General features: G+C 49.4%; 1 protein-coding gene across 1 annotated transcript in view; it reads left to right on the forward strand.

The window, feature by feature from the left end:
• AMFR (autocrine motility factor receptor) overlaps nt 1-5,693 on the forward strand; it is a 29,908-nt gene extending 24,215 nt beyond the window's left edge. Inside the window, exons 13-14 of the mRNA XM_065641165.1 lie at nt 2,309-2,493; nt 4,100-5,693. Of these exons, the coding sequence (XP_065497237.1) occupies nt 2,309-2,493; nt 4,100-4,250 (336 nt within the window). The 3' untranslated portion in view covers nt 4,251-5,693. The remainder of the gene's footprint in view (nt 1-2,308; nt 2,494-4,099) is intronic.
• The last annotated feature ends 9,177 nt before the right edge of the window (nt 5,694-14,870 follow it).

Raw genomic sequence — 14,870 nt, forward strand, 5'->3', positions numbered from 1 at the left:
CAAATGTAGCTTATGGCTTTGAGATGTCAGTGCTGACATAAGGGTAGTTGAGAGACATCTCTGAGCATTGTCATGGTATAAATCGTGTTAAAGGTTTGTGAGATAATGCTCCAAACATTAACAGCTTCTGACAGTCCTGGCCTGGGCACTTCACAAGACGCTATGCACAGACTTTTCTCCAGTTGTGCATGGAAATGCGAATGTTTCCAGCAGCGTGTGTCTTGGTCACACGCTCGTTCTCCATCCCAGTCATATTTACTCTCCCTTTCCTTTTCTCTGACTGCTGTTATTCCCTGTAACAACAGATCCCAGAGCAGCTACAGCTACTTTCTTTAAGCTTGTATTTTCCTGTACTAAAATGTATTTAAAGATTATCCTTCAAAATTTTGTGTGTTTGTTTATCTGTTTCTGTAATCCTGGGTGGAGATTGGACAGGACTGCTCAGACCTCACTAGTAAGCTGCAGCTCTTACCCTCTCCTTGAGAATCCAGTTTATTGTCGTTGCTTAAGTACTCGGTGACTCTAGAGACACTTCTGAGGCATCCCATGGCTTCCATGAAAGTAATTTCTTTTTTCTCGGAGCCTGAAGGAGGAGTAATTTGTATAGTGTACAGGTTTCTGCACCTGAGATCTGCTCTCATACTGAGGCTTGTCATAGCCCTTACTGCAATTAGTTATGATATTTTTGTCTCTAAAACCTCCTCAGTAACCACTCTTGTACTCAAAAAGAGGAATGGGCTCTGGGTATAGATTTTTGCATCTTTGTAATGTTAAGAAAAAAAAGTGACGTGAGCTAGCTTGGATCTTTTGATACAAGTGGCCCGGGGAGGAAGAATGTTCTTGTGTGAACATCAGTTCTAATGAGTGCCCTCCTTGCTGCTTTGCCCAGCAGAGCTGTCCTTTTCCGCATCCACCTGTGTGGTGATGGGATGCAGCCCCTGGGTTGCTCCATACCTGGTCTGCTGAGGTTGCTGTGGGGTAAAATCTGTGAGATTGTTCTGTGGAGCTCTGGCTTCCTCCTCTCAGCTGTGGCACTGCTTTGAGGCCGTCCAACAATACCCCACCATGTTATCTCAGTGCATTAGTGTGTGTGACACAGGGAGCGCTTCCCCAGCACGCTGGAATTGATGGGTTTTGCTGAAATAGGCTGAAGCCATACTTGCGTTTGAGGTTGCGGTGTTTGTCCTGCTCTGGCTGGGGCTGTGGCCTTCCTGCTTGGTTCACCGTGTTGATGGGAAGTGACATCTGTCTTGGTTTTTGCACTCTGAAGGCGTTGCGTTGGCGAGATGGTGTTACTGGGACGTCTCTAGGGCTTTGGGATGACTCAACTTGTTTTGCACATCAGCTGCTGAAACATTGTGCACTGCGATACGGCAGAGTTGGGCTGGTGGGACTTCAGCAGCGGTTCCCCCGTGGTGGCCGCGTCACCGTCTGTCGAGGCTCTTGCACGAGGGCACCAAAGGCCCAAGACTAGGCGGTAGGAGCTGATTTGGCCAATACCTCTTTGATGCGTCCTGCTTGAGTAATCCTCTGGGATACCAAATAATGGCTCAATCCTTAAGCTTTTCATTGAGGTGATTTGTTTTTTGATGCTACCACACTTAGTAACATCTTGCCTTTCCATCGCAGAGCTGATCTGATCGTGTATGACAGGATGGGATCAGGATCTGCCGCTTCACCTGTTCACCAGCGTCATCATTCATCAGCTCAGTTTTCGCGTCGCGGTGTCGGCGGCTGTCAGGGGTGACGAGCTGTGCGCGGGGCTGCCAGCTCCTTTTATTGACACGCCGCGCTTGGGACGGTTGCCAGCCTTGTGCCAGCAGCCCGAATACACGCTAATTTCAGCAAACTGAAGCCTCATAAATTCCCTTCTCAAGCACACATCCTCTTTGCAAATACATTTGCTATTCTTTCTGTAGTACATGGATTTCTGCTCTTTCAACTCTTTACTGTTGCATTGCTTGTCAAGTCAGCTGCAGAATCTGACTATTACAAGTGCCCCATTTTCGTAGAGCATTAATTATGAGTAATTAATGTTTGTCTTTGAGATTACTTTCAAGCATGGCATAAAAGATACAGCATTATAGAATACAGGCTCTTTGAACATGTTTTGAAATAGCTTTGTTATGTATTTTGGCTGAGGTTTTCAAAGGAGCCCAAGGGAATTGGGTACAGCAGGTGAGAGTCTCGTTTCTTCCAGTGCCTCAGAAAATGACAGTTCTTTGTAGCTCATTGATTTGGTGCAAAGAAGCCCTGTTAGCAAGTTTTGCAAAGGCTTGTGACTTTTTTCCTTTTTCTTTTCTCTTAGACTGAGCGAGTGCCACTGGAACTCAACTCAAGACTGGAAGAAATGGCAGAATTCAGTGAAATGGAAGCAGAGCCCAGTGAAGCAGAAGATTTTGAGGCCAGGGGAAGTCGCTTTTCCAAGTCAGCTGATGAAAGGCAGCGTATGTTGGTTCAGCGCAAGGAGGACTTGTTGCAGCAAGCTCGAAAGTACGTTCTTTCCTAAAATTCCAGGATGACCACTTGGTTATAGTGCCCCAGAATGGGTTGCAAATGGATTGTGACCACTGAGAGCCTGAGCTGATGCAAATAGTAAGAGGAACAAACATCTGCTCCAGCAGACTCAGGGCGCTGGTTAAGTCAACTGATAAACCCAACTCTGACATAGCTCTGTGTGTCCCAACATGTACACAGCTTCCTAAGTGGTGACGCAAAGCTCTTTGAAATCAGAGGGTGATTCTTCCAGCTTCGATGGGCTTTATTCTGAGCCTGCGATAAGTGAGAACATGTCACTTGTGCCGAGTTCTCTGGTAATCTGTAGCTTGTCTCCCGGCACACGCGTCAGCCCGCGCTGCCTGTGCTCTGACAGCTGAACCGGCTGTCGGGCGCTGCTCTTCACAGATACAGAGCAGTGCCTGGAGCACGGAGCGGCGTGCAGTTGGCTGCTGACCGCTTCCAATGCACAGGAGAGGGGCTCCTGACCAGCAGGTCACCGCTGCTGACAAGACAGCGACCAGCTGAATGGTGTCTTCTAGCCCAGCTAGTAAATAGGTGCTATAGGTAGAATTTAACTTCTTTTTACATGCGTTCCACTCATGTTGAGGAACTTTACTAGCATCTAGTTGCTGATTAAAAAGAGAAGGAAAAGCACTTCAGTGGTTTAGAAAAAGCTTTTTAGCATTTGTAAGAAATGTTGTCCCTGCCTTTGTATCACAGGGAGACTAACTGACGGAGTCTGCAAAAACTCTGAGTTACGCGTCCTTTGGTGTTATCAGGCTACCTACACTGTTGGGTTTTTGTTTTGTTTGGAGTATTTTTGTTTTGGTGGGTTTTTTTGTTTGTTTGTTTTTTTCCCCCACACTGAAATGCCATCACATAAATACGTGGGGCTATGACACTTTTTAAGAGTTCGTCTATAAATAGGCTTGCTCCGAGCATCTGTGAGAGACTGAAATATCAAATAATTGTCTCCAGGACCTTACAGCATCATTTTCCTTGATGTTTGAAAAATGTCATTTAGGGCAACAAAGTATTTTTGACTTTCTGGTTTACTGGTTCCCTTCCAACATTGAAGAGCTGCGGAATCACAAACTGCTGTATTTTGTCACTAAGTGTAAAAATTCATTGGGATGTTAACTCTGGCAGCTGCTTCCTTGTATTTTTGCCTCATCTTTCACTTTGCAGCCCTGGTGCCCCTTCTGGCCAAGGCTTACTTGTCATCAGGGCAGGACTTCTCATGGTGGACGCTGCCAGCGTCTTACAAGTGGTGGAATAACAGGAGCAGAGAGATTCAGTAACTCGCCTGCAGCCTCAGGGAGTTGCTCTGAGTTAAGCGTAGAGCCCCAGCCCTTAGAACTGGCTCCTTCTCATGGACACAAGAATCTTGCACAAAAACTAAGAGCTTCTGCCAGCTCTGCAAAGCCTGTCTTAGGTAATACGGGCTGTTTCTCGAGTGTGTAGCTTGTATCAAGGTATGTTCCTGCTTTCAGTAAGCCTTGCGATCTTCCCTGACTGCACGGATGTACCAGCGATGTCTTTTCCAGAGCCAACATGAGGCAGGCTCTGCTCACCCATCTTTTCCTATTTCCTCTTGCAGGCGTTACTTAAACAAAACCTCTGATGAGGAGCCGACCACAGAGAAGCCCTCTCCTGCGCCCGAGGGAGCGTCCGCCGATCCTGTCACCCTGCGTCGCAGGACGCTCGCTGCCGCCGCCGAACGGAGACTTCAGATGCAGCAAAACTCCTAGCGCTTGTGGCCCCTCCCTCCTCCTCGTGAGCAACGTTGATAAATAAATGAAATACAACCCCCCCCCCCACGCTTTCTATACCAGCAGGAAAGTGTCTCTTCAGAGTCCAGCCAGCTGTGCTGCCGAGTGAGCTGGCTGCCTCTCTGCTGTATAAAGCATGTGGTTTAATAATGTTTGGACAGCTGACAAATTAACCTTTTTTGTAATATTTTCTATGTGACATTGATCCCCTCCACAAACAAACGGCAAATTCTAAACTGCGGGCGTGATTTCTGCAGGTAGCGTGTGGTAATAGGCTGACTGCGCAGCAGAGGCTGGGGAAAGTGTGTTTCGAATTAACAGCTGTGGGTGCAGGTCGCGGAGGGCACTGGCACGTTCAGCTCGAGATGAGGGAGAGTTATTGCAAGAAAGCTTAGAAATTTGCAGCAAACCCCGCGGTAGATGAGCAGGTGCCTGCGCGTCAGTCCCTGTTTGTATCAATAATAACGAGTGTTATGTAGGGCGGCGCGAAGGGCCGGGGTGGCACTGCTAGAAAGGCTGTTCGCAGACTGGGTGGATGGAATTTGTCTGGCTACGTAACACAGGAAAAAACCCCAACCTAATTAATGCATTTTGTAGCAAAGCGCCGATTCACATCGATTCCAGCGTGAAATAGTTTGTTTACTGTTGTTGGGCCCCTGTGCACTGTCAGACTCTGGCTCTGTTCCCTCACCAGGGGCTGCATTATTTTCCTTTGCCTTTTGTGACCAGAAACAAGCACGAGACTGAGGGGAATCGAGTGAAGAAGAGGGGGCGTGAGGCGAGTTCCAGCCCCCACAATTCAGTGTTACCATAAACCAAGGGAGTATAAGAGGAAAAACCTGCCTGTTCTGGACTCCGGAGCAACACAGACGGGACTTCATGGAGAAACCTCCGATATCTTGCTTTTTGTTTCCTTTTGTTAGCCCCACAATTTCACCGTGAGTTTATTCAGAAAGACTGGAGGAGCTGGGGTGGCTGGACCTTGGCTACAGCCCAACCTGCCAACCTCTGACGTTTTTAAAGAACTTTTGACACGAGATCTACTTGGAGCTGCCGATGCGAGCTTGCATAGTTGAGTTTTACATGGCAATTACTTAATTTTTAAACTTCTGAAGAGTGAGTTCTAGTATTGCTGTCCTTTAGAAGGAGCCCAGTGTTATCTAGAATTGTTGGTAACTTTTTTTACTGTTGGTTTTTAGGACGTTTGAGGGTGAATTTAATGAGAGGAGTTGTATCTCGATGTTTAGGTGAAAATAATTTATTTCAATAAAACTCTTTGGGAAGCCTTACCTTGCAATGCTAGTAGTAAACTTCAAAGAATTTTTTTTGAGATCTTTGGTTTTGCTCAGAGCACAGCTGTTTTGTTTTTATTGTTTAAAAAAACAAATAAACTCTTGGTCAGTGTTGGAAATTGTTTGGAAATTTCTGTAGTGTGACTTCTTATGTTCCTGGTGTGTGTTTGGTTTGTAAATGTAGCACCTGGTCCCCTTCGGTTCCCACTTTCTATCATGATCAAAGGGGGCACAGCCGCCCAACACCGGGTTTAGGAACGTTTTTCCAAGCCTGGGGCTGCAGAGCAGGAACTGCTCCTGGAATTATGCTGTGAGCATGGAAATGGAAGAGAAATAGTGTCTTGAGTGACTGTAAAAATAAAATGGGGTTTTGAACTGTCTGGCAGTGTGCAGAAGGGGTGAGAGCTGCTGTATGTGTGAACAGAAGGGAGCTGGGGCTTTATTCAAGCAGCAGAGTCGATGTTATCTCTGGGAGCACAGACGGGAGAGGGGAAAACAGCATGGAAATCCTGCTCTGGGGTTCCTCGATTCCTCTGTCCTGCTGCATTTCTGGGAGACTTTGTACGTGATGATGCGGAATGACCCCCTCGCCCTTCATCTCATCAGAGGGGATCCTGCAGCCAGGACAGGCTTTGGCCTAGCTTTGGGCTTGGCCTAGCTTTGGGCTTGACCTAAAGGTCTCCACCACCTTGGCGTGTCCTCTCCCAGCCTGTCCACCTCCCCGGGGAGGGACAGCCGCCCCTGGAGAGGTTTCCTTCCCCCTCCTCAGGCACAGAAGCTGAAGAGCCCCTGGTTCCCTGGGGGTTCCCTGGGGGTTCCCTGGGCAGCAGCGCTGCACAAACCACCTCCAGCTTTTGCTGAGCTGTGCGGCATCTCAGCCACCCCCCGCAAAATAAAAAAATCAGTCCCTGATTTCTCGTGTTCATGCTGGCCTGGAAAGGTACCATTAAAGCAACTCTTCTTGGCCACCAGTCCCTCTCTGAGGGACCCTCTGGGGGGTCCAGCCCTTCGCCCAGCAGCAGATCAGCTGGAGAAGATCCGAAGGAGAAGGTGCCGTGAGCCCATTGAGCAGGGGGGTGATTCCGTCCCTCTGCTCTGGTGAGACCCCCCTGCAGTGCTGGTCCAGCTCTGGGGTCCCCAGCACAGGACAGACATGGACCTGCTGGAGAGGGGCCAGAGGAGCCACAGAAATGATCCGAGGCTGGAACAGCTCTGCTGGGAGGACAGGCTGAGAGAGTTGGGGCATTCAGCCTGGAGAAGAGAAGGCTCCAGGGAGACCTTATTGTGGCCTTTCAGTGCTTAAAAGGGGCCAATAAGAAAGATGGGGACAGACTTTTTAGCAGGGCCTGTTGCGACAGGACGAGGGGTGATGGTTTTAAACTAAAAGAGGTTGAGATTCAGGCTGGACGTGAGGAAGAAATTTTTGACACTGAGGGTGGTGAAACACTGTCCCAGGTTGGCCAGAGAGGTGGTGGATGCCCCATCCCTGGAGACATCCCAGGCCAGGCTGGACGGGGCTCTGAGCAACCTGAGCTGGTGCAGATGTCCCTGCTCATGGCAGGGCTGGCACTGGGGGAGCTTTGAAGGTCCCTTCAACCCAAACCATTTTATGACTCTATGAAAACCCAGGACCCTGCGCTTGCTCCGGCTGCCACAGGGAGAGCGAAGGGGCTGGTGTGGGAGCTCCTGGAGCTGAACTGAGGTGGGTGGGATGGTTCACAGACTCCCGGGCTGTTCTGTCCAGACTTCTCCTCTTGGATTTCTCACCTTCTCTCCCTGTTGCTCCCAGGGGAGCGGGTCCTGGCCGGGATCTGTCCCCACGCACCCTGGGGACGCGACCTGCCGCAGGGGTGCGGGCTGGTTTGGGCAGAGGCGCACGTGGAGCAGTGGGTGACCTGGGACAAGGAGAATGTAAAAAAACCCAACCCAAACTGCAAAAAAAACCCCCCAAACCCTAAACTGTGAGAAAACCCCAAATCGTAGGGGGAAAACCAAACCAAACAAAAAAAACCCCAACTAAAGCCAAACAAAACAACAAAACCCAACCAACCAACCAAAACCAAAACCCCCACCAAAACCAACCAACTAAAACAAAATAACAGCAACAACCAACCAAACAAAATCAACCCAAATTGCTTCTGCATCAGTGAGAAGATCTCAACCTTCTTGGAGAACCTTCCTCTATAGCTCAGGGGAAAAAACTCGCGTGTTGTGGGGTTGCTGATGCTGCCACAAAGGACTTGCCCTGAAGACTCTCTTTGCATTCCTGAAATAAATGCAAATATTTTCTTGCTTGGGGAGTTTTTTTGGGGGGGATTTTTGCTCCAGCAATGTTCTGAAGCAAACTGAGCTGTCTGGAAAGGCTTCGGTGCACCGACTGCCCAAGGTCTGCGCCCAGTTCTTAGCCCACCCCCTCCTGCCCGTGCTACCAGCAGCAAACCCCCCGCAAAAATGTGATTTTTTTACTAATATTTTCATTCCTCCCTTAAGGAGGAGGCCGGCAGGTGCGGGGGGAAAAAAGCAGGCGGAGGCGCAGGAGGGAGAGCCCGGGGTACAGACAAACATTCTCTTTATTGAGCTACACATGAATTTTTCCATTATTCAGAGAAAGAGATTGGCAGTGTGTAATATATCACAGAAACCTCACTGATTGGTAATAGAAAGGCTTAGAAAGACCTGGCGCTTTATATATATATATATAATATTTTTCTTTTTTTTTTTTTTTTTTAGTTTCCTCTTTATTTATTTGTTTTATTTTAAACAGGTGTGACTGCTCTTCTTCAGCAAAGGTAACTCGTAAAAGTGAAACCGTGAAGACGTCTGGTTACTAACCAAAGTAGAAATGACGAAGGATTGGTCATGAAAACGGTGGCTTCAATGTAAACACTACATTCGATTTTTGTTGGGTTTTTTTAATTATTTTTTTGTGGTTTTGTGTGTGTTTTTTAAAATTTTTAAATTATTTTCATTCTTGCTTTTTTTAAAAGTTTTTTTAAAAGTTTTTTCTTTTTTTTTTTCCCTTTTTTTTTTTTGTTTTCTCAGCACAAACATCCCCACATGAGAGAAAAAACACCATTCACTAGAAGGGAGAGAGGACTTGGGGGGGGGGGTGGGGGGAGAGAAAAAAGCAGCACAAAAAAGCGTTCACTGGAAAGAGTTAAAAATGAATAAAACCCAAACAAAACCAAAAAATACCCTAAACAAAAAAAAAAAGATAAAATAAAATATACATATTTGTATAACCCGCCGCGAACAGGAGGGGCTGGGGGGTCCCGTCCGGGGGGCCGGGCTGTGCTTTGGGATCCGAACCCGGAGAGCGAGTGCGGGTTGTTAACCCGGGAGGGGGGAAGTGGGGGAAAAACACACGGGCTCCCAGCTCTGGGGGGTTTGGCCTTGAGTGGGGTGGGAATCGGAAAAAATCTGACCCAAAAAACCCCAAACCCGGCGGGGGAGCGTCAGGAGGGGGTTCCCACCCCAGGCACCCCCAGGACGGGAAATGGGGAGAGCTCTGGTTGTCACTGTTGTCCTTTCCCTTTTACGCTACAACACATGGACGGGGCGGGGAGTTTTCAATTTTTCCCCCCCCTGTTTTTTATTTATTTTTTTAAAAACAATTTATCTTTTAGCTTCTTGAGCTGGCAGTGGGGCCCAGGTTGGGCGGGAGCAGCTCAGCTTTCCCCGTGCTGGAAATCAGAATAGTTCATCGTCATCATCATCATCATTAGGAAACAACCCAACCCACAAAATTAATAATAATAATAACAATAATAATTTAAAAATAAAGCCCCATGGTCAAATCACCCACGGGAGGAGCAGCACGGGGGGTGCTGCTTGTGGGGCGCCCCGGGCAGAGCCCCCCCAGCCCCCGACCCCCACGCTGGGACCCCGGGGATGCTGCCGGGGGGTTTCTGCCCACAGCCCCTTCAGACTAACTACAAAGGTGGGTGTGGATTTTTTTTTATATATATATATACGTATATATATAATTTTTCCTTATGCCTTTTTATTTACCAACTTGCACGATTACGATTACGATTTTTTTCTCTCACGCAATCTATTTTTTTTCATTTTGTTTCGCCTTTTTTTTTTTTTTTTTTTTTTTTTCCCCGCGCACGCGTGTGTTTGTGTGTGTCTGTGTGTGGTTGCGTTGTTGGTTTTTTTTTTTTTTTTTTTTTTTACTTTTTTCTTTGTTTGTTTGTTTGTTTCTCCTCTCTCCCGGTGCCGGGATCGCCACCCCAGGCGCCGCCGTGGGTCAGTACAAGCCGCAGCCCCGCAGGTTGTTGGCGATGATGATGTCGGTGACGGCGTCAAACACCACCTGGATGTTGTTCGTGTCTGTGGCGCACGTCATGTGGCAGTAAATCTCCTTGTTGGGGGAGCGGTTTTTGCTTTCGAATTGTGCTTGGATGTAGGCGGCCGCATCCTCGTAGGTGTTGGGACCTGCGGGCAGAGGTGGGGGGGACAGAGCGGGGGGTGTCAGAGCCACGGCCACCACCCTCCCGTCCCCTCGCTGCTTGCAAAGTGCTTTATTTCCTTAAAAAAAAAACAAACCAAAACCCAGATAAAACATACTTATTTTCCACTTTTTCCTCCCCAATTCACCCCTTAGCAGGGTCCATTTAGCCCTTCTCCCTCCTTTCCCTCCCACCTACCCTTTTCCACGCCACCTGTCCCATTTTCCCCCTCTTCTCCCCAAATCGCTGAGCACCTGGGCTCTGCTGGAGCCGCCCCCCTCCCTCCCCAGGTGTTGCCACTTTCCCCTCCCCACCCTGTCCCCTTATTTCCCCCGGGGATGGGGAGCAGCCCCCAGCTGCGCCCAGCCGGGCTGTGCCAGGGGATGCTCGGATGCTCAGATCCTCGTCCCGGCATCACCGGTGAGTCCCCACGGCGCGACCCACAGCGGGGGGGAGAAAGGCCGGGGGGCCTGGTGGCCCCCCGGTCGGTCAGGCAGGGGGAGGGTTGGTGGCCGCTGCAATGTCACCCATGGGTGCTGGCTGGGTCCCCTTAGCGGGGTCTGTGAGCCTGGGCTGGGGGGACAGGGGCTGTTCTGGGATGCGCCGCTGTTGTGTTCGCTCAGCTGAGCGGGGGGGATTTCACTTTGGCAAGGCGGGCTGGAGAGGAGCCAGATGTTTGATCCAAAAAATGTGCATTATTGCATTAAGCTGCTTATGGCAGCGAGAGTGGCTGCGCCCGGCCCCTCGGGGAAGCCACGAAGCCTGAATTTCGCCCCTGAAATCGCCTTTGGAAGAGCTGCCGTTATCTGGAGATTTATTTTCCTTTTCCAGCTTGCTGGTTCCCCTCCTTCGTGATGCGGCAGGTGGCCCAGTGACACTGGGCTGTCCCCTCCCCGGGGTAGCTGGGATGTGCTGTACATGTCCGTGTGGGATAGTTTGGGATGTTCCACCAGGTGGCTGGGACAAAAGCACTGCTGCTTTTGTGCTGGAGAAACCTGAAAACCTCTGGTGGAAACACTGGGGCACCGGTGCTGTGGGAGGATGGGCCTGGTCTTGCTGGGGGACACACTTGTCCCCAGGGTCTGGAGCCCAGGGTGCGTGTGCACCGGGTGAAGTCGTTCAGAGATGTTCAAGTGTCTGTAGCAGACGCTGGAGCCTCTGAATCTGAACCAATTTATTTATTTTTTTCTTTCCCTTAGAGAATTCAGAAGGGACATCTATTCTTACCCCATTTTCTTGGGTTTTGTTCTTTCCCCCAAGCAATGCTGGTTTCACTTAAAAACATATGATCTTGTGGTTTCACAGATTTCTGCTGTAAAAGGGCTCTTTCTGTCCCCAGCTGCACCCTGTCCAAAGGCACTTCTGGGAGGACACAAACAGGAGATGCAGCTCAGAGGACAACATGTCTTGGTTCTTCTAGCAAGAGCTTCTCAGGAACCATCAGCAAACATGGGCAGTTGGCTTTCACCGAGGCTTCTCCTTTCCACAGCTACCTGGGGCCAGACTCATTAAAGCTCATCTCCATTTGTCTTAACTCATCTTGACCATCATCATCTTGACCATCATCATCTTGACCATCATCATCTTGACCATCATCATCTTGACCATCATCATCTTGACCATCTCTCTGTCCCATTGGCTGGTTGTGCACCTTTGCCATAAGAACTGATGGCGCGCAGGACACGACTCCTCCCCAGGAGCAGGGTGCTGGAGCTCACCACAGCTCTCCAAGGTGGGCAGCGCTTTTGCCCGCCCATAAAGACGCCCTGTCCCCTCCATTCCCCTACCCAACTCTGGGGCGAGACGCAGCCCCCAGCCCCGGCGGTGCGGTGGGGGGTGTCACGTTGGGCTGTGCCGTGTCAGCCCCGGCACCTACCTGTGTACTCAGGGAAACAGATGGTCAGAGGTGATTTCTTGATCTTCTCGGCAAATAGGTCTTTCTTGTTGAGGAAGAGAATGATGGAGGTATCGATGAAGAATTTGTTGTTACAGATGGAGTCGAAGAGCATGAGAGATTCGTGCATGCGGTTCTGCAACGGGGAACACGGAGGGAGGAGAAGGGAGAGAGAAAGGCAAAGAGAAAGAAAGAGTTAGAGAAGAGGAGAACACTTTTCTGAATTGAAATGGTTAGAAAGAAAAAAAAATTATCTCTAAACCAAGACACTGGTAAACGTGAGATGGTTATACAAGAGGAGGAGACAGGGTGCTGCTCTCGGCCCAGGCTGGAGGATGCAGCTGATCTCCCTGCAGAGCCCCTGCCGGCTGCTCCAGCAGGGCCGACGCCTGAAGCTTCAAGGAAGAGCAGAAAACCCCCCTCACTTTTTTGTCACCCCCACAAACTGAGGAGTGGGAAAGGGGGCTGCAGCCTTCAGGTCTCACCTGCATCCCCTCAGGGGCTGGTCACCCCAAAGCATCACTTGCAGAGCCCAAATAAAGGGTGGACAGACAGCACTGGCCACCAGCTGGGGTGTGCTGGGCACGGGGACTGGGATGGAGGGAGTTTTGGCCATCTGGCGTGGTCCTATGGACCTGCCTGGAGGGGGACTTGTGCCGAGCGGTGCCATCGTGTGGTGTGACCGGTGCCAAGGGGTTGCCCGGAGGCTTCTGCACCTGAAAAAATCTTCAGCCCATCTTTGAAAACACTGTGGTGGTGGCTGGGTCGTGGGTAAGAAACCCCTGCACAGAGGAACCCACTGCAGATGCCTCTGCTGGCCACCTCACAGCTCTCCTGAGCGCCCCGGGCTTGCGGGCTGCTCCACGGAGATGTTTGGCATAGAAGTGTTTAGCAGGAGCATAAATAGAGGCAAATCTCTCCAAGCTGTAACTTTAAAAAAAAAAAAAAAAAAGTAATTCTCCTTTCACGTGTGGACCAAAGCCATATAAACCATTTTCCCCCTGTGCTGCAGAAGCTGTTACCAGAAAGGAGCGGAGAGCAGACAGGAGGACAGGAGAAGAGGAGGAGGTGGGGTTGTCCTGTGCCCAAGCAGCTGTCACAGGGCATCAGTGCGTATTTCCAGGTGTCACTCGAGCAGCCGCGGGGTGTCCATGCGGGCAGGCACATGCACTTGGGGGTGTCCATGCGGGCAGGCACATGCACTTGGGGGTGTCCATGCGCGCAGGCACATGCACTTGCTGTTAGTGGGAAGGTGCCACTGCACAGGACAGATCTGGCTCTCTAGGAGGGCTCAAAACATCTTCTCCATCATTAACTTGCTCTTAGAATAAACAGAAAGCTGTTCCATGCCGCTCCACTAATGACTTCGGGAGAAGTTTCAGGCGCTCTGTGCCCAAACTGCCAATACCCACCTCGCTGACTACTTGAGCTTGCAAAGCTTTTGGTTTCAAACCAGGGCTTGGGAAAGTCCAAAGCTGCTGGTCCCGCTGTGCCCCTCTCTGTAACCCCCTCCTGGGGCTGAGCCCCGAGTGCTGGCGGGGCCGGTCACAAAGGGACACCCGGCTCTTTAGAAAAGCATTGGGTGACACCGAGAGCAGCAGAGACCCGCTCCGGGCAGTGAGGGGGCTCGGCAGCCACTGGGAAACCCTCCTGCAGCAACATGCCCCCAGCCCCTTTTTTTTTTTGTTTTGGAGGCGCAGCAAAGGAAGGCTTTGGTCTTGCCAAAGATTTGCGATAACACACGTGTTTCCTAATGAAATGATGACCCAATTACACATTTTGGAGTTTTCCATGAATGTTTTATTAGTGAGTCATTTTATTAGCTACACTTCAGCTGTAGCTTTGCATGCAAAATTTAGCAGATGTCTGATTTCATCTTGAAAGGCTTTGAGATTACACTGTTGGTTCCTTGACAAAGAGTAGCGAGGGATGCCAAGCGACTGCTTTCCAAAGCTTCAGGACCTCATCTGATCCTTCTCTTAGGAAAAAAAAAAAGAAGCCTTATTCATGGGGAAAACAGAAACTGCCACAAAAGGGTGTGGTTCTTCTTGACTTGTGGCTGTTGCGAAAATGCTGGGTCTTGAGATTTTCATAGAAAGTGTCTGGGTGAGTTTTTTCCTTATTGCCCCATATATGTATGTTTATATAAAGATGTGATGGTGGTGGAGAGGAGGAGCGTCTGAAACAAAGTATGTGCCCATGGGACCGAAAATCCCCGGTGCGGGGAGAATAGCCCTGGAGGCTTTTGGGCCTTGGACACCTGTGCAGAAGATCTGGGCAGGATGGAATTCTCAAGGGATTTTTTTTTTTTAAATTTCCAATACAAGTATACAAAGGAAAGTCCTTTCCCTCAGAGCTGTTAGTTTTTCTCAGAGCTGGCCCCTAATTCTCTCTGATCTGTAGGGTGGGATGTTTGGGGATACATGTCCAAGGATGGGTCCAGCTGAAGTCACATCACTGGAAATTGGTGAAGTCAATAAAAATAACAGTTTATTTTCCTTTGCTGAGGTTTATGGAAAATTTTCTCTCGGCTTCTTCAAGTTCTTTGCGTTTATTCCATGCCCCAAATAATGGAAGATCTTTGGTTTAAACATAAAAGAACTGGCACAAATGTTATTTCAAAGGAAGAGGAAGGTGCTCCAAGTCCTGTGTTATTGCATGGAGGGAAAAAGCGCCATTTATTGAATCAACCCTGAAATAGCTCTTTTGCCTCTGATTGCAAGGATTGTGTGAAGAGACGGCAGAAAAAGAATTGCAAATCTTGCTCCTTTGGAGGAGCAACAGGGCAGCCAGGAAAACAAAGAAAAAAAATCCCCATCAAATACTTACATACAATTAAATACCTTTTGGTCACATCCTTTCCAAATTCCTTATTTCCAGGCAAATAAGGCCGTGGCAGACGACTGACACCACAGGCGCATGTTGTACGTGTGTGCACAGAGCAGACGTGGGGTAAATA

The sequence above is a fragment of the Caloenas nicobarica genome, chromosome 9 (assembly GCF_036013445.1).
Source record: "Caloenas nicobarica isolate bCalNic1 chromosome 9, bCalNic1.hap1, whole genome shotgun sequence".
NCBI classification, from domain to species: domain Eukaryota; kingdom Metazoa; phylum Chordata; class Aves; order Columbiformes; family Columbidae; genus Caloenas; species Caloenas nicobarica.